Source organism: Plecotus auritus (genome assembly GCF_963455305.1).
Source record: "Plecotus auritus genome assembly, chromosome: 3".
NCBI lineage: Eukaryota > Metazoa > Chordata > Mammalia > Chiroptera > Vespertilionidae > Plecotus > Plecotus auritus.
The window spans coordinates 35,093,573-35,118,245 of NC_137772.1; the positions used below are offsets into that span (position 1 = coordinate 35,093,573).

General features: G+C 38.9%; 1 protein-coding gene across 2 annotated transcripts in view; it reads left to right on the forward strand.

Moving 5' to 3' along the window:
- The first annotated feature begins 405 nt into the window (after positions 1-405).
- NALF1 (NALCN channel auxiliary factor 1) overlaps positions 406-24,673 on the forward strand; it is a 584,686-nt gene continuing 560,418 nt past the window's right edge. The window contains exon 1 of one of the 2 annotated variants that reach the window (XM_080661462.1): positions 406-1,976. In XM_080661462.1, coding sequence (XP_080517588.1) covers positions 1,050-1,976 — 927 coding nt within the window. In that variant the 5' untranslated portion in view covers positions 406-1,049. The remainder of the gene's footprint in view (positions 1,977-24,673) is intronic. The other variant, XM_080661463.1, reaches the window with a different exon arrangement.

The following is a 24,673-nucleotide window of genomic DNA, read 5'->3' on the forward strand; positions in this document are numbered from 1 at the left end:
GCACAGCCGCACCACCCCCTCCCCGGGCCCCGTGCGTCCTCGCCCTCCCCCACCGCCCGGCCGGAGTGGTGCCAATGCGCCAGGATGGAGAGATCTCTGCGCGGGAGGAGATGACGCAAAAGCCAGCGCTCCCCCCAAAAAAGTGTTTCTCCAGGACGAAGATGGCGGCAACTTAGCTGGGGACTGAAGATGACTGTGGCTCTCGGGAGGCCCAGCCCAGGCGATTCGGCCCCAAGGTCCGGGGGAGGCGGCGTCAGCAGTCGGAGCCCGGTGGCGGAGGCGCCCTCGGGCAGACCTGCAACAGCAGCGGCGGCAGCAGCAGTTCGAGCGCGGGGTGGGGGGTGGGGGGGAGGGAGAGCCCTGCCTGCGGTGGCTGCCCAGGCTCCGGACTCGGGGAGAGACTGCGAGAAGTAGGAGCAGGAGGAGGAGGAGAGAAAGGAGAAGGAAAGGAAGGAAGAGGAAGAGGAGGAGAAGCGAAGGAGAAGGAGGAGGAGAGCCACTGGGGAGGCGCACTGGTCGCTGTCTGCGGGCAGCGAAGACGCGGCATGCCCCTGACTGGGGAGAGCGGGCTGTCCTCAGCAGGGCCATGGGGACCCGCGCGCTGACAATGCCTGGGTGAGAGGAGCAGCGCAGAGCCACCCCGCCACCTCCACCATCACCTCACCTCCTGCACTCAGCTCGCCACCGGCCACCAGCTCAGCCACCTCCGACTGCCTCTCTCTCTCTCTCTCTCTCTCTCTCTCTCTCTCCACTATTGTTTCCTACTCTACAGAGGATGGGGTCGGCTGATGATTAGGTCGGAAGCAAGTCAGATCTTCCTCCAAAGCCTAGTAATATTTATGTAGGCAAAAAAAAAAAAAAAAAAAGAGAGAGAGAGAGAGAGAAAAGAGAGGGGGAGAGAGGGAGAGGGGGAAAGGGAGAGGAAGAGAGAGAGAAGAAACGGGAGGAGGGGATAAGGAAATTAAACCCTTTAAGTCAATGCATATTGTGGTGACACCGGCACAGGAGCCCTCACGGTGGAGTCGGCCCGGGCTGTGCGTTCCCAAAATATGACCAGGGGTGCTTGGATGTGTCGGCAGTATGACGACGGCTTAAAAATCTGGTTGGCAGCACCCCGGGAGAACGAGAAACCGTTCATCGATTCAGAGAGGGCTCAGAAATGGCGACTGTCTCTGGCATCTCTCTTGTTTTTCACAGTCCTGCTCTCTGATCACTTGTGGTTCTGCGCTGAAGCCAAGCTGACCCGGACCCGGGACAAGGAGCAGCATCAACATCAGCAGCAACAGCATCAGCAGCAGCGGCAGCAGCAACAGCGGCAGCGGCAGCAGCAGCAGCAACAGCAGCGGACGCGGCAGCAGGAGCCCTCCTGGCCCGCGCTCCTGGCGAGCATGGGGGAGTCCTCACCCGCTGCCCAGGCACTCAGACTGCTCTCCGCCTCCTCGTCCCCCACCCTGCCCCCCTCCCCGGGAGACGGCCGTGGCGGAGGCAAGGGCAGCGGGGGCAAAAACAACCGGAGCAAAGCTCTTTTTCTAGGAAACTCTGCCAAACCCATGTGGCGCCTGGAGACTTGTTACCCCCAAGGCACCTCCTCTGGCCAGTGCTTTACCGTGGAGAGCGCGGACGCGGTGTGCGCCAGGAACTGGAGTCAGGGGGTGGCGGCCAGGGGGGAGGAGCAGCAGGTGAGAGGGACACATCCAACTCCACTCTGGAACTTGTCGGATTTTTACCTTTCGTTTTGTAATTCCTACACACTTTGGGAGTTGTTCTCGGGGTTGTCAAGTCCCAACACTTTGAACTGTAGTCTGGATGTGGTGCTCAAGGAGGGCGGCGAGATGACCACTTGCAGGCAATGCGTCGAGGCTTACCAAGACTACGACCACCACGCTCAGGAGAAATACGAAGAGTTTGAAAGTGTGCTCCATAAATATTTACAATCGCAGGAGTACTCGGTGAAATCCTGTCCTGAGGACTGTAAGGTAGGATCAGTGGATTTTCTTTTTCTTCTGCCCTTCTTGAACTTTTCCATTTGTTTTATTTTGTTGAAGTGTTTTCTAGTGTTTTAAAAGTTTTTTTTGTGTGTGGCTCTGGTTTTGTTACTTCAGTCGTTGTTGTGGTTATAAGAGCTTGACTTGGTGCTTGAGTTGGGAATACCTCGTGGATTACTGGTGGACTGGTGCCTTCTTCTGGGAATCCCTGGAAAATCAGGGAACAGTCTGGTTTTCTGAGATAATAAAGCTAGGGCTTAAATTACCTCTTACAGATAAGCGATTGGTTCAAACTCTGCTACCTTATTTAAAAAAATGGAATTTGAATATGGCTTGTTAAGAAGACATGATGGGACTGCATACTAATGATCCTAGCCCAAATCAGAAGAGTCAGAGACAGGCACGTGTGATTTGGCTTATGGATCTGCACACGTGAATTTTCAAAAAGTGACGTCATTAAGTTGGTTGACCAGAGGGAAAAGAGAAAGTGTTTGTAGTTGTTTATGTAGGAAGAAGCAAAACACATTTTCCCTGTTTTACAGAGATAGTTCTGGTTGTTTGGAAAGTCCGGAGGCCTACAAAGCATACTGACTCACAATACGTTTTCTGTTTTCTCTTAGACATTTGAATAATTATTGATCTCAGACTCAATATGAGTGGAAAGTTTCAATTAAGTATCTGGTGATCAATGGTCAGTGTTAGGTTTTATCAGATACCTTATGTAATTAGCTTGTATTTTCAGCAAATTCTCCAGAAATATTAAATGGCAAATGCATGGTGCTAGGGATAAAAAAATACTAAACTCCTTAATAATGTGTATCACATTCAGTGTATTTCTGTTTAATATAATAATGGCTGTAAACCTTGCTGATTGACAAAAAAGAAGTGTATACAAGTTTCTTAAGAAATGGCCAATACACCATGGGTGGTGCACTTCCTAGTAGAAGTGTCACTGTCCGTGGTGCTGAAATGAGATTACCCAAGAGCTCTGTTGAAGATGAAGATACTGCAGTGAGTGACATTTTAGGTAGGGAAGAAATGATGACAGAATCTTAGTAAGCCTTAATGTTTTGTTCCAAGGGTAATTTATTAAATAACACAATAAGATGGTATTGCTTTTAAAAAGGAATAATATACTACACTCTCTTTTCCTTTCTCTTCACTACTCCCTCAACACCACACAGGAAAAGAAAAATTGTCCCTCTTCTGCTTCACTTGCTTTGCACTGGAGAAGTGCAATCAAGGGCAGTATTGATAAAAAATGCATTGTGATTCTTTGACATGAGAACTGATCTAAGGAATCTATTTAAAATGAACATAGTTCAAGGGCTGTACTTTACTTTGATTAGTTGTGCTTTTGACAATTAAACCAAACTTGCTTTTCAACGTTTTTTAAGACCAGAAACAGATCTTCTTTGAAAAGACTAATATTGAGTTTACAACATTAATTTAGAATGCCACTTCATAAGATAAATGGATTTTAAACTTTCCTAAATACTTTTCTTAACCATATCACTATAACTAATGCCTGGGGATTAAACTTATTCTTAATGGCAGCTGTTAATAACTTATTGCATAGCTATTTATTATGACGAGATATGTTGTATTGGAATTATAAAAATAAGGAAAATGGTGTGTCTGCTAATTTTGCTACTCATAAAAAGGTTATAAGCATTTCAGTATATTATTTATGTTTAAAAGTGGTATCTTGTAATAATATAAATTTGCTTACTTTTCTGAATGTAATTCTCATATAAATTTCTATCAATTCCAACTTGCATAGGTTCAGTATTTAAAAGATAGTCATTGTTAATAGACTGCAGCATATTTTCAAATAAGCTTTTCAAATATATCTTTGCTCAAAATCCAAATTTTAAATATAAATAAGTGTATTTTCCTCTTGACCTGAAATAATTCTCAACTTTTTATTTGTCATCATAGCTGTAAGGTATAATGTAGGCAAAATTAATTTGTAATTTTATGAACTACTTCTGGATTGTGTTTTTATATAAAGTGGTAATTTTTAACTGTATACACAACAGTGCATTATAAAAGTCTTAGCTTCTTAGGAACATTTATTCTTCATATCGAAAAGTAAGCACAGCCATTTGAGTTTCTCATCACCACACACATGATTTATTACTTGTGATGTCTTGTAGCTATTTTCTTGGTTGTGTGATTTTTGTTTTTTTGTCCATTTGAAACATTTTTTCCATAATAACTGTTTTTAATAGAGTTCCAAATTTAAGTTTCAAGTGTTCCTGGTTGATAACTTACAAATTGATTGGTTATTTCCTTAATTTAATATATAATTTCTTTATGATTCTGTAAAAGCCACAAAGACATCCACATACAAATTATATTACATGCTTTAAAATACTACTTGTAAACTTTGAATAATGTGTTACTTTCTAAACACTTTTACTTATTTCAAACATAACTATAATTATGAAATTGTGACTGTCATCAAGGACTTTCCTCAATATGTACATTCTATGAAAATTTTTTCATATTTTCAGATAGCCACAAAGCCTGAGGCTATGTTAAAGCAAATGCATTATATTTCTGGAATTGATAATATATTCATGAAAAATATAATTTAATAGTTTATAAATATATTTGAAAATATAAATAGAATATACTTAGTCATATTAGTTATACAATTTATTAACGTTTATATTTTAGGAGAAATATTAACTTTATATGTCCATATAATTAAATTATTAATGCAGTAACTTCTAATTTTTAAAACTTAAGGACATATTATTACCTTCTAATTTTATATTCTCCTCCATTTACTAAAAGCCACATTCCATATATAAAATAGAATTGATTAAATGTAATTTTGATTTAACTTGTTTTGAAGGGCTTTTGACGCCTTATGCTGAAAAAGCAAACAAACCTTAATATTGATCTAATACAATCATAGTTCCTTGAGTCCATAGTATTTGGAGATTAAATGCAGCTTGGATTTATTTTAGCGAACATTTGTATTGAACACATAATAAAAATCATTTGTACCCAAGAATATTTTTTAATATTCTGAGAAATAGCTGGCTTAATTTTAAAAGAGTAAATATGCACATTTATCTGGGAAGTAATTTATGGAAAAATAAAGAACATTCCAGCTGCTTAAGTAGCAAAAATGATGAGAGTAATTCTCTGTAGTTTTCAGTGTTTTTCAAAATGATCTTTAATATATAAGAGTAACAAATCTGTAATAATCTTCAAGTTGGTTGCTAATATTTAAATATGCAGTATTCTAAGCTACAAAATTACATATGTATATTATTAAAATGCTTGTTGTTTTTTTTTTTTAACTTAAATAAGTATTTTCTCTTGTCCTTTATCTCCTAAGCATATGTGAAGACATATATATACAATAAAACTGGGCTATTTAAGGAATACAAATTGTTACTGATAAACTTTCGCTATTGATAGCTTTATGTACCTACTAGTACTATACCTTAAATTAAGCCAGATGACCAGTAAAAGCAGATTTGAGATTAGATTATAACATAGATATTGCATCATCTGTATTTTAGTTCTCTCATAATAGATACTAATCTTCATACTCTTAAGAATGTATGCATTTCCATATTTTTATTTTTATAATCTCATGTTAAAGCAGATTCTATTGCTTATTCTTATTTAACAGATACTGGCCAGAAGGATGCTCTGCCAATGTAAGGCATATATAATAATCGTGATACCTGAGGCTTTCTGTATTGTTTGCAGAAATCTCTCACAAACATTAACCAGTTTGAGCACATGTAATTTGGATTACATAATGTACAATTTGAATCTTTCTTAAGTTCTTAATTCATTTTGGCCTCATGCACTCTAGATTCTTGAAAGAATATATTTTAAATAAAGTGAAATATCTAACAATTATTTTTTTTAAAAAATGTTGTTTTGCTGTTGATTATGTGCTGTTGTAAATAGTGTGACATTGTTCAGGAATGTGGAATACATATGCAAATAGATCTTTTTTGTATTCTACCACTTTATTATTTTCAAATCTTATCTCTATAGCTGAATTGCTTGTCTACAAAGTCAAACAGTCTAACCATGCAGATTAATCATTTTAACCATTATTAAGGCCATTTTAAGGTCAAAACCATTATCATAACAAGTTTTATGACCCAGATTTTTGTTTTTCCTATTTTTTTGTTTTATATATGACCACTAATTTTATGAATTATATTTTATTTTTATAGAAAAACAACCATCATTTTATCTTAATATTAGATGCCTATTGTTTTTATAGGGTAAAGAATGATTATTTTTACTTTGGACTTGTAACTGTGTCAAATTAGTAACTATATAGGGCTCAAAATTTTAATAAATGCTATTACACATTGGTTTTAATTGCTTTAATTGTATGATGTCAGTGTCTGCATGTGCAAGGTGAATTAAAGTATGAAGCAAAGGAAATCAATAATGCTCCTAGTCTCATGCCACCCCACATATAAATGATAATCTTTTAAGATAGTTTTTCATGCTAGATTGAGTATACAAGACAAGTATACATATAACTATTTCAAATAAAATAATACTTTGAATTATTTGACCTATTGCTTTAATTTTGACCCCCAGTTTCCTTTTCAATTTTTATCTTCAATGTTAACCTCACATTGACTAGGCATAAACATTTTGCTGTTTACTTTATATTGATTTGCACTGCAATGATGTTTCTTCAATATCAGTGAATTGATACTGTAGATTAGTGATCCTTGGAATATCCTGGGGAATCTTTAAAAATGCCCCCAGCCCTAAGAGATTCTGATTTCATTTACCTGGCTTGTGTCATGACCTTGGGATCATCCACTTTCCCTGATGATGTGTGGCCAAGGTTGAGAACAACTCTTCTAGTTGACATTGACAACTAATGTGATAAGACCTTTTAGCTCCTGTGCCTCAGTATAATCTAATTTGTTAAACTGATGAGAATGGAACTCGGACATATATTTTTTAAAGTGGTAAAGGCAATAGGACAGAGCTAGAGGTCAGGGAGCAAATATGTTGTGAGTGGGCTGAGTAAATAGATGAGAAGTGAATCGACTAGTCAGTGGTCGGCAAACTCATTAGTCAACAGAGCCAAATATCAACAGTACAACGATTGAAATTTCTTTTGAGAGCCAATTTTTTAAAATTTAAACTTCTTCTAATGCCACTTCTTCAAAATAGACTCGCCCAGGCTGTGGTATTTTGTGGAAGAGCCACACTCAAGGGGCCAAAGAGCCGCATGTGGCTCGCGAGCCGCAGTTTGCCGACCACGGGACTAGGTGAAAGGGTTAAGCAAGGGATGTTCCAGAAGAGAACATGGAGAGAAGTTGGTGGTTGCACAAAGGACCAAAGTTTGAAGTGTGTAAGGGTGTGCCTATTGGCTGTCAATATTCTGTCTTTTAGCCCAAACTGAGTCATTATGCTGGTGTTCAATAATGGTCTGAGCACATGTTTGTCTGTGAGACTGCTCAACTATTTGATTAGAGGAGCCTGGTCTTATGTCTGTCTCAAATTTTAGGCTATATAAATGGCTGAAACTTTTTCTAAAGTGTATGGTTTATTTTAAGAAAAAAACAAAACACACACACACACACACACACACACAGGCTCTTCATAGTATTTTGCATGAATCAGATTTATTCTTTTAAAAAATATATATTTTCTTGATTTTATAAAGAGGAGGGAAGAGGTATAGAGAGATAGAAACATCCATGAGAGAGAAACATTAATCAGTTGCCTCCACATCCTCCCCAACCCGCCCCCAGGGATTGAGCCCACAACCGGAGCATGTGCCCGGACCAGGAATCGAACTGTGACCTCCTGGTTCATGGTCCAATGCTCAACCACTGAGCCACACCAGCTGGGCAGATTTATTCTTTTTTTTTTTTTAAATCTATTCGCTTTTGTAAACTTAGGAAATTACTAATTCTTTTTTATTTCTTTCTTTATTGTGATGATAAGCCATGTTTTATTTTTTACTTATTTCTGTAATACTGGAATAACTAGTATAACATATATGTAGTTTTTTGAAGACATAAACTGCTGAGTAATCACAGATTACTACTAACCTTAATTTTTGGAATTAGTTTCAAAATTATCTGATTGCTCTATTCTGAAGGGATTGTAATATCCGTCACTTTATTTTTTAACATTTTATATTACAAGATGTTGTGAAACACTAAATCTAAGTTTTACTTAATAATAAATTAAATATTATTGCAATCCAAATAATGAAATTTCTGCATGAGATGTTCTAATTTACTCTGATTCCGTAGAACTGGAAATAAGAGAGTTACATTTGCCTTTTTTTGCTAATAAATAGTTAATGATTTGTACTATGTGTTGTACTGGAATGCATGAAAACATTTAATTCTTGGGTGTGTGAAGTGTTAAAAGGTAACAGTTGCTTACCATCCCCCCACCCCTGTAGTCTGTTTCTGCATTCAGTCATTTATAAACAACATGTTGTAGAAGATACCACAGATGGCAAGAAAAATCCTGCAAAAAAATAGAAGTTTATTATCCGTTTAAATACTGTTGTTGATTTTAGCAGTAGCAGTAGGATAGCCACACATGCATGATAGGTGAATGCAATAATCATGTCTGTGGAAATGCATGGGGATTTTGTTTATCGGCTTCTCCACCTTGCACAAGAAGAAAAATGGGCTCTAGTCAAAATAGGACTCTTCTACTCCTTCCTCTGTGTGCTTTCTTGCTGTCATCTTGCTGTGTCCTCTCCTGGCATGTGGAAGCTGCATATTCAGGGGCTGAATCCCATGAGAAATCCAAAGTTCAGAAATCTTTTTTCTCTGTCTCTCTACTCCCATGAAAAATGACCAGTCCATTTTTTACTGAACTATTACTGATTTCATTTATTTGAAAGAAAATCCAACTAAGAGGTAAATGGGTGATCATGTCAGTGCATTAGCTCTTGCAGAAAATTATTTGAATCACTCAGAAACTTAAGTATTAAAACAAGCTTCAATAATAAGCTAACATTCTTTAGAAGTCAGAAACTAGTCTAATTCAGTTCTTCTTCATGTCCTCCCTATGAGGTATTATCATAGATTTTACAGATAAGTAAAGTGTGGACATAAGTTAACTATTCCAAGGTCAAATTGATGGCAGTGTTAAAGATAAAGTACACTATTGCTTGAATGTATATTCTTTTTCTCTTTCATTATCAGTATTACAAATATACCAAAGAATGAGGAAATTCATGTAATAAGCCTACATATACCTGTAAAACATAGATTTAACAACTGTTAGGAATCTTACCATGTTTACTTCTTTTTATTTTAATTTATCATTAAAAACATTTTACAGGTGATAAACAAGCTAAGATGACAAATATTTAGGAGTCATGGACAGCTGGGATGAATAGTCAGAAATTCCAGGTTCATCATTTCAAAGGCTTAGGGAGGAGATATAAAATGAATAAATTCAGCAGAACACATAGGGCTAGAATTGAGCAGGTAAAATGATGTGTATAAAATTTTAGTGAGAGGAAGTAAACTTAGGATGTCTGTGATTGTTCTTATGCTGAATTTACAAGTTAAATAAGATACATTCACTTTATGATTTTTAATCAATGTCCTATTTTTAACTTATTGCATTAAAATATGTTTGAGTGTATTAGTTAAGAACTGTCTCAGTATTGTCTAACATCTGTAATATTTAGACATTTTAATTTTTATCTAATTTTTATTAGCTCCTTTTAGTCCCTGTCTTCAATTACAGTCACACTGGGGGGGTCAGGGTTTCAACATATGAATTTGGGGGATACAATTCCATCCATAACACTGACTAAGGTATGTGTCAAGAGCTGTAGGAAATACCTCTGGGAAAATGTTAGTGCTCAATTGTGAAGGATCATGTATCCAGTTCTAAGGCCTTTGAATTTCATTCCTTATACTAGTGGCCTGATGCATGAAATTCGTGCACATTAAAAGGGGATTAATTAGAGGAAATAATTTAATATTGTTATTTGCCCTTTCTCTATAATAGAAGTGTCAGAGATGAAAGAAAATTAGTAAAATGTATATGAAAACCTTTTTCCTGTCATAGTCTGGGGCGCACCATGGGACCCATAGTCAAGTCCCCGCCCACCCAAATGCACCTCAAAATAGTGTGAGACCCAGACCCGACTGGCCCCCACCCCCATTGGGCTAGATTCAGACTGGCCAGTCTCACCCTTGTCAAGCCCCACCAGGCAGGGGATGAAGCCTCGGTCCCCTGGCCTGGCGCCAGGACGGGGGGTATGGCCTGAGGTCCCCCAGCCCAGACCGGGGCAGGGGGCATGCCTTGAGGTCCCTGGTCAAGCCTCGCCAGGTGGGGGACATGGCCTGAGATCCCCTGTCAAGCCCCGCTGGGTGGGGGGCATGGCCTGAGGTCCCCTGTCAAGCCCCGCCAGGCAGGGGGGCGCAGCCTCAAGTCCCCTGGCCTGGCACCAGGAGGGGGGCACAGCCTCAGGTCCCCCGTCAAGCTCCACTGGCAGGGGGGTGTAACCTCAGATCCCCCATCAAGCCCCGCTGGGTGGGGGGCACTGCCTGAAGTCCCCTGTCAAGCCCAGCCAGGCAGGGAGGGCGCAGCCTCAGGTCCCCTGGCCTGGTGCTGGGGTGGGGGGTGCAGCCTGAAGTCCCTGTCAAGCCCCGCTGGGCAGGAGGCATGGCCTCAGGTCCCCTGGCCTGGCGCCGGGGAGGCCAGAGGTCCCCTAGCCCAGCACCAGGATGGGAAGCGCACCTTGAGGTCCCCCGTCAAGACCCGCTGGCCAGGGGGCATGGCCTCAGGTCCCCTGGCCTGGCGCCAGGGTGGGGAGCATGGCCTGAGGTCCCCCAGCCTGACGCCAGGGTGGGGGGGGGCCGCAGCCTGAGGTCCCCTGTCAAGCCCCACGGGGGCGGGGGGAGAGCATAGCCTTAGGTCCCTGCTGATTGCTCATTAAGGCTCCTTATGGGAACTTGGCTTCAGCTGTGGGTGCAGCCATCTTTGTGACGGAGTGATGGTCAATTAGCATATTCCTTCTTTATTAGGATGATAAAATATCAGAGAGGAATTTTAATCAAGGAATCACCTGGGATGATTTTTTTTTCTCAAAAATGAGCTCTGACAGCAATGTTATCATAGGTTGGAATAGGATGAACTTATGCCAGGGAGACCAATTCAGAATTGGCTCTCTGCCTTGGCAGTAATAGGATGACTATAAATCAGCACTCTCCAATAGAACTTTCCATGGTGAGCCACTCTTTCCAATATAGTAGCCACTAGCAATGTGTGGCAATTGAGCACTTGAAATGTGGTTAGGGTGAGTTAAGAACTGAATTTTAAATTATATTTAATGTTAATTAATTTATGTTTAAAGAGCCCCAAGTGGCTATTGGCTGCCATGTTGGGCAGAACATTCTAAATTACTGCAGGAGTTATGAAAGTAGAGAAGAAACACAAGAAGATTCAGGAGACTTTTCTGAGTTAAAATTTACAAATTGCTATGTAGAGAAGGGATATGATTCAAGCTTTATGAAAGGTTAGGCTGTGAATTTTGATACCATTTAATGAGATAGGCAATATAAGAGGAATAACAAGTTGGGATTGAGAATGGTCAAAGAAACAAGAAGTTTATTTTTGGAGATAATGATATCAGGATGTCCAGTAGATAGTAGCAAGCAGATACCACATGAGAAGGGAGTTTGGGTGTGAAGTTTACTATCTACCTGTTGGTTTCGTTCAGGGAGTATGGACAGAGATTAGATAACTTCACAAAAATATTATATGGAGAGAATATCAAAGATGAATCCTACAAAAGAATAACACTTAAGGGTTTGTGTAGAAAAGGTACCAGAGAAAGATATTGAGAAGAAACAAAGGAATGAGAATAAGAATGAAAATAGGGGGTGGGGAAGGGGGAGAGAGAAAGAGAGAGAGAGAGAGAGACAGAGAGAGAGACAGAGAGAGAGAACAAAAGAGAGTGGAGGGAGAGGGAGAAGTAGAGACAGAGGCAAAGGTGAGAATCATGAGAATGCAATGATTTGAAAGCCATAGGGAAGGATTTTAAAAAAGATTCAGGATCAGTAAGGAATGTCTTATCTTGTAGAAAGAACTTGTAGAATGAAGCCTACAAGTAGGCCATTGAATTTGGCAGTTATATTTGTTGACTTTACAAGAGTAGTTTCAATAGAATGATAGGAAGAAATGTCAGATTGTGATGAATTAAGGAATGTGTTGAAGTTGAGGAAATAAGGACTAGTCCAAAACTCTTCATTAACGAGTCAGTGAAAAGAAAAGGAAAATGGAGTAGGTGGGAAGATGTGAGTTTAAAGAAATAAATATTTTATGGTGAAATAAACTTTAGAATATTTGTAGCTTTTAATCTAGAACCCTGATGAGAGTATGAGGTTGAAAGTATCAGACTCAGAAAAATTAATGATGGCTCCGTATTCCAAAGAGGTGATGGGCTCCCATCTATTACTAGCCCAGAGTGTACAAATATAACTAATAATTTAGAAGTAGAAATTAATTGTAACCCTAATAAAGAAGTATGGTTAAAGGAAGAGTTGAGCATAGATTGGGTTTAACTCCCAGCATTAATCACCATTTATTTTATATGACATTGTCCAAGTTACTTAAAATAGGGACTCTAGTATCCCTTTCATAGGATGTTTATGGGGGAGAAATTGAGATTCCCAGGCATATAAAAGTACTTAAGCTATGACTTGATGATGCCCAATAAATTGTAGCAATTCATTAAAACCCACGGAGAAAAAGCCATAGGAAACATCAGTAAAATTAATATAGTCTTCACTTGAGAGCTCACAAATTTTCTGGTAAATAATACTCATTTACAAAAGGTTATAAGCAGACTTCGCATTTTGCATGGTAAAATTCTCTGCTTTATTACATCCACATTCATCTGTTTCTCTAAATTATTGACCAACACTGGAGTAAAATGGAAAAAAAAAAGTTCAGCTGGAGTGAAAATGTTTTATTCCTAGTGCTTGAATTTTTTCTCTGTTATTTCAGATTAAAATGAACATGTGCTGGGTTTTAAACTGAGTAGTTACTCTTAAATTAGTCTAAACTGGCTTGAGCACTTTTGTTCACAAACCTCTCGAGGTTTAAGTGGAAAAATCATTATAATGATCTCCCATATCCTGGAAACTGATGGGTAAAAATAATCCTGAGGAAAGTTGTGTGTTATATAGTTTGTTAGTCATTGCAAGTCATGTGCCCCAAATTCTGTGTTAAAAGGTGGAGCCCTTTGTCCTGCATTCTAGCTACTTAACTTTGTATTTTGTTTTGTTGTCCTGGTTATTTTCTGCTCCGCCCACAGTTGCCCACTCTGCTATACTTAGTATTTTTATTGATTGGGGAGGGAGAAGAAGTAGGGTCAAAGATTACCTTGAACTAGAGCTGGCAGGCAAAGAAAACATGGTAAGTGCCAATATACAGAAGTCTGAGTTGGGTAGACTCTAAGCCAGCCGAGGGCAACCTATGGCCCGCGGGCCGGATCCCGCCCGTTCGGCTGTTCTATCCGGCCCGCGGAGCCGAAAGAGCAGAGGGTTCTCTTGCTCTCCCCTCCGCTCCTTTACTTTGAATTTATATTAGTTCACACAAACACTCCATCCATGCTTTTGTTCCGGCCCTCCGGTCCAGTTTAAGAACCCATTGTGGCCCTCGAGTCAAAAAGTTTGCCCACCCCTGCATGCATGGGAGCATGATTGCCCTGAGAAAGAGAAGACAGGGAGTCACAGTAAGGTTCTTTCACTTGATATGCATCATATGTGTGAGTACTATTCAGTACTTCCTATGGCTGTAGGAGTGAGAAAGGGGCTGTATGTAGGTGTTTTAGGAATATCTGTACTCTATACAGGGAAGAGTGTTTTATTAAAGGATACAATGGAAAATGTTGGTTGCCTGATAACTTCCGAGCCCATTGCTACGGAGATGTGCAAATGGGTTGGGAGCTATCTGCCATGACCCTAGGCATCTTGCCTATGTGTTGCAAGTTGACCAGATGATTTTAAATATTCCATCCAACATCCTTTGACATGTAATGAGGCACCCAGAAATGATAACTTTGCATTGTGAAATGGTACTTATTGCCAATTCCATCAAAGAAAAAATTTTATTACATAGAAAATATAAGTATTTTCTTAGCCTAACACCTTGCTCTTAGTAATAGTACTTTGGTTTTAAAATGTAGTCTTGAACACTTCAAATTACTTCTCTAATTCCTATTGTTATCAGTTTGAATAATTTTGAAAAAGAATGAATCAACTACATGAGCTTACCCTGAAGATAGATAGAAACTGAGTTAGAATAATTTATAGTAAACTTTTGTTATTACTAATATTAAAAAATAGACATTCTTTTCTTCCTATAATAAACACATCAACCACTATTATAAAATCTCAAATAATTATTTTGAGCAAAGCGGGACTCAACAACATGGTCAGACTGGGAAAGACATGGTGCATATGACCTTTCTCCATTGGTTTCACAGCACTTCTTTCACATATATCAATTCATTCCCACATCCAGTTCTTTGGGGGATATTATCATTGTAAAAATTCCATGCTCTCATGGAATTGTACCCATCTATTACATTTTTAAAATAAACAAGTCCTATATTGATAACTTCAGCATCCTTCTCTTATTTATTCCCCATAACAATCCAATATTACAGGCAAGATATTAGCTTTCTTCAACATATGGGGTGACTGACTAAGGCTAAAAGTTAAGAAATGTACCCAGGTGCTCACAGGTAAGTGTGGCATAACCTGAATTCAAACCCAGTAATATCTGGCTCTTAATTTCGTGGGCTTGACTTAACTACTATAATATACTGTCCACTCTGTCACAAATAATTGCTCATGTCTAGTGTTTGTGTTTTGTTTTTTAGGGGAGAGAATATGGGTGGATGACAGCAGGAGTGAATAGAATATAAAGTTCTTTGGCAATATAACTTCGTCCAAATTCTTTTTCTTGTTGTAACATTTTGGTATAAGGAATGAGTCTTGACTGAAAGGTTAGAAAGGCCTAGTTTCAAATAGTTTTTCCATCAATTCCTGTAAAATGGGGATACTTATATCCAGTTTAAGGAGTCCCCAAGAGAAGGAACAGAACAATGTGTAATAAAATGTAGCTGGCAAGTAGTGGTCCCCTCAATTCAAGGTACTCTGAGAAGAGAGAGTCACTTCACAGTGCAAGGCAGTAAGACTGTACTCTCTCAGCTGTTTACAAATTGAGCTGGTAGAACACCTTGACAAATTTGTCCTCCTGACCCAACAATTGGTTTCTAATCAACACTGTCCTAGCGTAGATCAACAACCTGACAGAGATTTTCCACTTAGTTTCCACTGAGGCATTTCAAAAAAGACACCGATGATATATTTACCCTCAAGAATCATAATGATCCCAGATAAAAGCTGTTTAAAAACACGATTTTTCCTTTCCCATAGTGAAAGCTGGACTTGCTGTTATGGGCTATTAGGCAAGAGGTTGTGGGGCACCTGTGCTTCCTGAGGCAATGACTTCATGTCAAAGTCCATCTGAAATAGTGGGAAATAAAAGACCACATGGAAATGCAAATGATATTGCTATCAATGGAATCTATGTCTGATCTGCTTTGTGGAAGTTTGGCAAGTTTGACAAGTTTCATATATTCTAGAGGCCCAGTGCACGAAATTCATGCATGGGGGTGTGTGTCCCTCAGCCCAGCCTGCACCTTCTCCAGTCTTTACCCTCGAGGGATGTCCAACTGCCCGTTTAGGCCCGATCCCAGTAGGATCGGGCCTAAACGGGCAGCCGGACATCCCTCTCACAATCCAGGACTGTTGGCTCCTAACTGTTCGCCTGCCTGCCTTCCTGAATGCCCCTAACCGCTTCTGCCTGCCAGCCTGATCACCCCCTCACCACTCCCCTGCCAGCCTGATTGATGCCTAACTGCTCCCCTGCCAGCCTGATTGCCCTTAACTGCCCTCCCCTGCAGGCCTGGTCACCCCTAACTGCCCTCCCCTGCAGGCCTGGTCACCCCTAACTGCCCTCCCCTGCAGGTTTGATCGCCCACAACTGCCCTCCCTTGCAGGCCTGGTCCCTCCCAACTGCCCTCCCCTGCTGGCCTGATCGCCCACAACTGCCCTCCCCTGCAGGCCTGATCCCTCCCAACTGCCCTCCCCTGCTGGCCATCTTGTTGTGGCCATCTTGTGTCAACATGGGGGCAGCCATCTTGTGTGTTGGAGTGATGGTCAATTTGCATATTACTCTTTTATTACATAGGATTTGTACCATGAAATTTATAAAAATATATTGAAATTATAGAAATCACTTATAAGAAGTAAATATTTTTATATTATTTCAGTTTAGACTTTTTAAACTTCATTTCTATTCAATATAAGTGAAAATTCAAGTAAAGAGGAGGGGATTTAAATCTAAGTGAACAAAGTTCTTGGCATTGTTTGGCTTCATTGATGAATATAAATTATTTGGTTTTTCAGTTGTCACAATTGTCAGCTGGTTAGCCATGGATTTGATTTTTCCATTCAACTAATTCTCTTTCTAGCATTATTAAAATAACTGATCCAATCTTTAGTTATTTTGATATTTTTTGTTCTTAGGAATAAGCCAAACATGTGCAGGGTGTGGCAAAAGTAAGTTTACAGTTGTGAGTATGCGAAACACAGAGTTTATTCTTGTTTATTACTTATTAATTATTGTTATTTTCCATACAAACAACTGTAAACCTACTTTTGTCCACCTGATATTAAGAAATTTAACTTTATAATAATCATCTAAAATGTTTTCTTAAGGCTATTGGGGATTAATTTTTTATATCCCTCAATTATTTCATAAAGGCCCTAATGCAGGATTGATTCTTAACATCCACAAAGGGAGGAAAGGCTTTGCCCTTGTCATGCTGTCAAGACGGGCAGCACCACAACGTGTTGGCTAGAGAGTTCACTGTCATTAGCTTCCACTGCTCTTGAATGTCTATCTGGTTTTTCTAACTCCCATTTTGGCTGTGTCCACACAGAAAAAGAAAATTAAGACCAATAAACAACTATAATTGAGACAAATATAAATTTGTGAAGAATTGAAACACTGTTTTGTTAAAATTTTTTGGCTAATAATCTTTGCCTGAAATGTGGTGCAACCTATTAAGGAAGTAGTGCTCACTTCTCCAATATCAAGTTTTTTAAACTTTTTTTTGTTGTTGACACTATTACAGATGTCCTTTCTCTGCCTTACCCACCTCTGACATCTCTTGTAGCAAGGGAAACAAAGGGAAAAATAAATGGCATTATGTGAAACTAAAAAGCTTTTGCATAGTAAAAGAAACCATCAACAAAATGAAAAGGAAACCCACTGTGTGGAAGAATTTATTTGCCAATGATACATCTGATAATGGGGTTAATGTATATATATATAAAGAACTTATACACCAGGAAGACAAAAAAACAATGGAAAAAATGGGCAAAGGAACTGAATAAACATTTCTCCACAAAGGACATACAGATAGCCAATAGCATATGAAAACATTTTCAATACTACTAATCATCAGAGAGATGCAAAGTAAAACCACAATGCAATGTCTCTCACACCTATCAGAATGGCTATCATCAATAAATCAACAAACAAGTGCTGGTAAGGATGTGGATAAGACTGGTGCAGCCACTGTAAAAAACAGTATGGAGTTTCCTCAAAGAAAGGATCTTTCTTTTGACCCAGAAATCCCACTTCTGGGAATATATCCTAAGAATCCTGAAATTCCACTTCGAAAGAATAAATGTACCTCTATGTTCATAGCAGCATTATTTACAACTAGAGACCTGGTGCACAAAATTCGTGCATGGGTAGGGTCCCTAGGCCTGGCCAGCGATCAGGGCTGATCCGGGTCTTCCAGCTACCAGCTGGGGCCTTCCTTCCCTGGCTGCTGACTGCCAGCTGTGGCCTTGGGTCCTTCCTTCCCTGGCTGCTGGCTACTGGCTGCCAGCCAGGGCCTTCCTTTGTTTTGCGCCGCCCCCTGGTGGTCAGTGAATGTCTTGGTGAGTGATCAAACTCCAGGTCTCCCTGTCGAACTCCCGAGGGGACACTTTGCATATTAGCCTTTTATATATATAGATAGCCCAGATCTGAAAACAGCCCAAGTGCCCATCAGTAGTAGATGAGTGGATTAAAAAGCTCTAGTACATTTACACAATGGAATACTATGCTATCCAATATCACTTTAATTTGATGGATGTTTAATATTCTCACATTACTCACTATAAACAGATAAATGCAAAAGCTAAGCAGTGAAAATTTGCATTTTTTAGCAACTTGATTATATAATAATACTAAAATAATGTGGTGAAAGGCACAATGCAGCTCTCAACAATTTCCTCCCCCCACCCCCCTGCCAAAGTCAAGGCTAGAGTTGATGAAGTAGAAAGTTAACTAATGATAGATATGTTTTAGGGGAAAAATCATATTTCACCCAAATATAATAATTTATTTTAATAGCCCAATAGTTGAAATAAATGGAAAAAGATTAAATGGCTGTAGCTGAACTGATGCTGCAAATAGAGCATGGAAAACACACAATATTTGAGAGTTTCTATTTCCTCCCTTTGACTGATTATAATAATTTACTCTTGTTCATTTATTGCTGTGTCCATTCTGGGTATTTTGTATGGCTCTGAGCCTGTTCATACCTTACTGTTCTGTTTTGTTTTTAATACCATGATAATCTATGTGGTAAATTATTAAAGAGAATTTCCTATGGGGCTATTTTATCCAAGTTCCTCGGACTTCTCCAAGTAATGGCTGCCACTGTTTGTTGTGGAATGAGCCTTGAACCAGATGTGCCAAAGAAGTATTAGCACTGAAAAGAATCATGCATTTTTCTCAGAATTGTCACAGTGATTATTTGCAAAGGATATGATAATTGCAATCCAGTTGCATTAAAGGATTTTGTATAAAGAACACTTGAATAACTGAATTTGTAATAATTTCCTCTGGGAATGCATTTTTCATATATTTTTATGTATTGTATAGGATAAAAACATATTTCAGGGACAAATGAATATTACTTTAAAAAATACATCTTTAGTGGAAACTGTTCTTGGATAACCTACTTGAGCACTATTATTATATGACAATAGTTATTTAGTCACTGTAGTATAAGGTATCCCACAGTGAACCTAGTTAAAAAAAGAATAAATAATTAGACCTTTCATCATGTGTGACTCATATATGGACATGAAAAATACGAAAAAACTTATATATGAACAGGATGATTGTTAAAGAAAGGGAAGGAAGGAATATGAGGGAGAGCCCAGAAAAATCTTTTCTTTTTCAAGATGCATGTTAATGAGAATAAGATTAAAAGACACATAAATAAATCTCTTGATCCAAAAGCTGTTGTGCTCATAATCTGTTACTGAAAGAAACAAAAAATCTTGATAACAATTTTCCTTTTCAAATGGTCCTGCTTTCAACCTGTCAGTAAAAATTGGATTTTGCTCAGAGCCTTGGCATCAGGACAGTGCTGCACTTTCAACCTGAAGTTGTTTCCTCTAACTTGTTTATGAAAGTTCGTTGTTTCCCTCTTAAAATACATTGGGCTCTGAATAACATAATTACAAAATATCAATTTTATAAAATATTTTGTTTGATATCTTTGTTGCTGAACATCAGAGCTCTTTATATGGAAACATAAACACAGTATTTTATTTGTACATGCTTCTTTTTGGGTAATTATGGGTATGAAAAGTAATAAACAGCAGTGCAGTTATGCCATAGCTTGTGGTGGGGATGTGTGTTTTCTTAATCTGGCCACTTAAAGAAAGATGTAACTATTCATCATTGAACCTTTCCAGATAAGCATTTCTTTAAGCCAATATCATTTTCCAAATTTAGAAGTCTTTAGAAAAATATATCATTGTTTGCTGCTTCTGATTAGTTGATGAATTTTAAGAAACTGGAAAGCTATCATAACTTTATTATGATAATAAAATCTAGAAGAGATTGAAGCAAGTTTCCACTTTACAGGAAAAAGCAAGATAAACTATTTGACAGCATGATAGAAACTTTTCGATTAATCCAACTATTGGAATAAAAAGTATAGATATGTTTTTTTCTTTACTATTCTGGTAACTAGCTAGGATGTTCAGAGCAGCAAAATTATTATATCATCTGAGAAATTAACCAGAACAGTTCAAATGGTTTCTAAAATTCAAATAGCTCACAGGCAAATGTTTTAAAATATCACTTTTTAAACATCTTCCTGTATTATATCACATTGTGGAATGAACTAGTGTTAGTGACGAAACAAGGAAGAAGCTGAATCCTTTTGTGGAAAATCTGTTACTCATACAAATCAGTATTATGACTTTTTGGTCACTTGAAGAAAGTTTGACCTCAGTAAACAATCCTAGTATAGGAAAAAGAATGTTGTAAATCTGTATCTCTGTCTTTATAAATTTAAGTGACTTAGATAAATTTTCTTATGAACTTTAATTTGATTCATGGATATCCAGCAAAGTTATGCCCAAAGCTGGAGGCCTATTTTCTTCTCTGTTAAGATAATGATTGTTAACAATTAGAACCTAGTGTTGGTACCAGACCATTAATTTAACCCTATGAAGTAGGTCTGGTAATTATCCCCATTTTGTAGATAAGTGGACAAAGTCCTAGGGCACAGGTTTCCTAACTAAAGCTTTTAACAACTATTTTATATTCATTTTCTATCACATTGCTATGGTATAGAAGCAATCCTGATGGTCAGAGATTACTGATTATTGAAAAGGAAGAAAATAAGAAATCACTGAAAATATTAGTTTGAAGTCATTGTCTAGGAACAGTTTACATGATACATCTATAAAATGAAATTTGTATATTACAGGGTGGGGCAAAAATAGGTTTACAGTTGTGAGTACACAAAACACAGTTTATTCTTGTATTATTATTTATTAACTAGCGGCCCAGCGCACAAAATTCGTGTGCAGGTACAGTCCCTAGGCCTGGCCTGTGATCAGGGCCATCTTCCCCAGCTGCCCACAGCCGGCCCTGCCCATCACAGACACGCACCCCTGGTTCCCCTTTCACCATCGGGCGATCGGAGCCTGATGGCCATTCCCACCCGCTTGCCAGCCCAGCCCCTGCCATGGGTTGACCTCTGTGTGTGGGGCAACTGGTGGGGTGGGGGCCTTGGTCTGGTTCCACCCGCGTCCCCTGCCACCCACCCCTGGTTACCTGTTCACCATAGTGCATTTGGAGCCTGCTGGCCAGGGAAAGGGACCTAGAGGTGGTCAGTGTGCCTCATAGTGACTGGTCGAGCGGTTGTATGATCATTCCATCGTTAGGGTCAATTTGCATATTACACTTTTATTATATGGGATAGAGGCCCGGTGCATGGGTGGGGGCTGGCCAGCCTGCCCTGATGGGGACCCGGGATCAGGGTGGTGGTCCCTGCTGGGGGGCGGGGCCGGCAGGGGTAAGGTGCTATGGAGGGTTTGTAGTCCAGCCATGCCCCTGATTGTGTTGGGGGTCCCCCCTGTGGGGTTGGGCCAGCAGGGGTGAGGGGCCATGGGTGGTTTGCAGGCCAGCTACACCCCCAATCAGGGTGGGTGTCCCCCCTGTGGGGCTGGGCCAGCTGGGGTGAGGGGCCACGGTGGTTCTGGTCTCTGGTCGTTCTGCCATTTAGGTTGCTGGGCTTTTATTATATAGGATTATTGTATTATTTTTTATATTAACAACTATAAACCTACATTTATCCCACCCTGTGTGTATATATATATATATATATATATATATATATATATATATACACACATACTAGTCTAGTTGTTTCTTCTATTGGATTTTGATAATACTCTTAAAGCTAGGACATCTGTCTTGTTTATTCTTGTCTAATATTTGTAAAGAAGAAAAGAAAGAAAATTAGGTAATGAGCTTATGATTGTTATAAAACATGGAAGCAGATTCTTTGACATTCCTCCTACTGAGAGGTGCAGGCATGCCCTCCCTTGAATCTAGACATGTGTGTGACTGCTTCATTCAAAAGATTAGGGTATATGCAATGCTCTGTGACTACTATGATAGGTGGTAAAAGGCCATGCAGTTTGCTGGCATATGTATTCTTGAATCTCGAGCTGTCAAATAAAATGCTCAGTTAACCCAGGACCACCATACTGTAAGGAAGCCCAAGTCACATAAAGAAGCCAAGGGCAGGCTTTCCTGTAGACAGTGTCAGTCAGTCGAGCCCAACCTTTGACCTGACAGGTGCCAGATATGTGATTGACTCCTCCAGATGAGTCCAACATCTACCCATTTAAGTGATCCTGAACCCTTTAAATCTTCTCAAAACACCAGATACTTTTTTGGGGGGAAGAAAAACTACTCACATTATATAATACCTGACTTAACCAATCCACAGGATTCTAGACTGTACCAAAATGGTTGTTGATTTAAATTATTTTGGGGGAATGTATTATGTAGCAACTGGAGGCCTGATGCACGAAATTCATGCAAGAGTAGGCCTTCCTTCCCCCGGCTGCTGGCACCAGCTTCCCTCTGGCACCCGGAACCCAGGCTTCCCTCCTGCATCTGGGACCCGGGCTTCCCTCTGGCTGCCAGCAGGCACCCAGGATCTGGGCAGCCATGGCTTCATCTGGAAGGTCGTCCTTCCGAACGTCCGGTCTAATTAGCATATTATGTGAGAAGTTCCACTGAATAAAACTAATGAACTTTAAAATACAGGAAACCTATGTGGCCTCATATGTATTATTGAATTATTTTCCTCTCTGGTTAGTAATGTTGGTAAGTAGTTTCTTGAAGCTGTAATTATCACATTTTCCCCTGCCAGTCATTTAATTCATTTAGCAGCAAATATTCACTTATCGACTCATGTGCACAATTTGTTATCTGAGGGAGTATGAGATATATGATGGTAAGATACTATGCCTATGAACAGGTTGTGTGCAATATAACTGAAAATATACCGTTGGAGGTTGCATATACACAATGCTATGGAGGAGATAGCACACTGCTCTGGGAGTTTAGGAGAGATAATTTTCTTACTTCTTTCATTGGATTATACTAATTGTTACAATATGTGCCATTTGTGGCAATATGGACATCAAAATAACTGTTCAAACAATTAAAGCAACATTATGTTTCTGCTGAAAATTTTAAAAGAAAAGTGATTTTAAGGCTGCATTAGCTGGGATATTCAGTTGAAATCCTCATATTTTGAATTTAATTTTAAATTAAGAAACCATAGTAAACTAGTCCCCTTGAAATTGAATCCTTTATTTTGAATTTATACCGAGCATTTTCAAGTGGGCGATTATCATGCTATTCTGTCTTAGCTACCCAGTCCTACTGATCTTTAGGAGAAAGTAGTTACATTTTCACACACAAAGTAAAAACACCAGTTCTTTGAAAATATACCTACTAGCACATTGTAAACAGCATTTGTACAAATTTGCATATTCAGTTCACCTGAAATATTTTGAGGAGAATTAAAAGCTAATATGTAGAGAAATCACAAAAGAAACTGGTTATGGCATACTAGTAGTCAGCATTATCTAACTGTTGGGGAGAATACAAAGAAATGAATGATCATCATGAAGGAAAATGCCAACCAGTTTTCTGAGTGATTTTCTAGACTTTTTATTCAACAGAGTAGTCACTATTTTTCATGGGTTATTTCAAAAGTGGGATAATATTACACTTTACCTGTTTTTGAAGTTTAGGTCAAAGTGAAGCAGGTTTAGTTTGTTTTTCTTGCTTTGCAAAGAAAAACATGTAGAAATTCCATTGTATTCGTTATCTATTGCTTAGTGCAAACTTAGAGATTTAAAACAATGCAGGGTTAGTATCGCACAATTATTTGTGGGTCAGAAGTCTGGTTGTAGCTTTGGTATGTCATATATAGTAAAGATGTGGGCCAGGTTAGGGTCTCATCTCAAACTCGACGAGGGAAACATCAGATTCCAAATGTCCTTACTTCTTTGCCATGTGGCCCTCTCTGGAGTAGCTCATAACCTGGCAGCTTCCTTCTTTAAAGCCAGCAAGGGGGAAGGTTCTCAACAAGACAAATGTTCTAATCTTATGACATCATGAGAATGATACCCCTCACCTTTGCTCTGTTCTGCTTTGGAAGCAAATCCTGACCACCCTCAAGGAGAGGAGGCTATACAAGGATGTAAAGACCAGAAAGGGCAATCATGGAGCCACCTTAGAGATTATTTACACACCCATTCCTCTGAAAGATCCCGCAAAAACATTCTTCTTTAGATAATTGGAGACAATTTCACATATTTTTAATTGTTTTAGACATAATATGTGTTTATTTTTGTTTTATGTTTGACTAAATCAAGAAATATTTGATAAATATTTAAAAATACCTGTAGAAGAACATCAGAACTATTAAATATAAATGCGTTTTACTGTGGGAACATAGGTAAGTAAACAATTTATTAGGTATGATACTGCATGGGGAAAATAGAATTTTAATAGAAGAAATTGGAAATGGTCATTTTTCAACCTTCTTATTTTTTTAAAATTATTTCTGTATGAAATTAAATTTTATAGTTTACCTTGAAATATTTTTTAAAAATTGAAAAATGTACTCTAATAATGGAATGATAAATAGCACATAATGGCTTTAGACAAATGCAGTCTGTTTTCTAAAATGCATT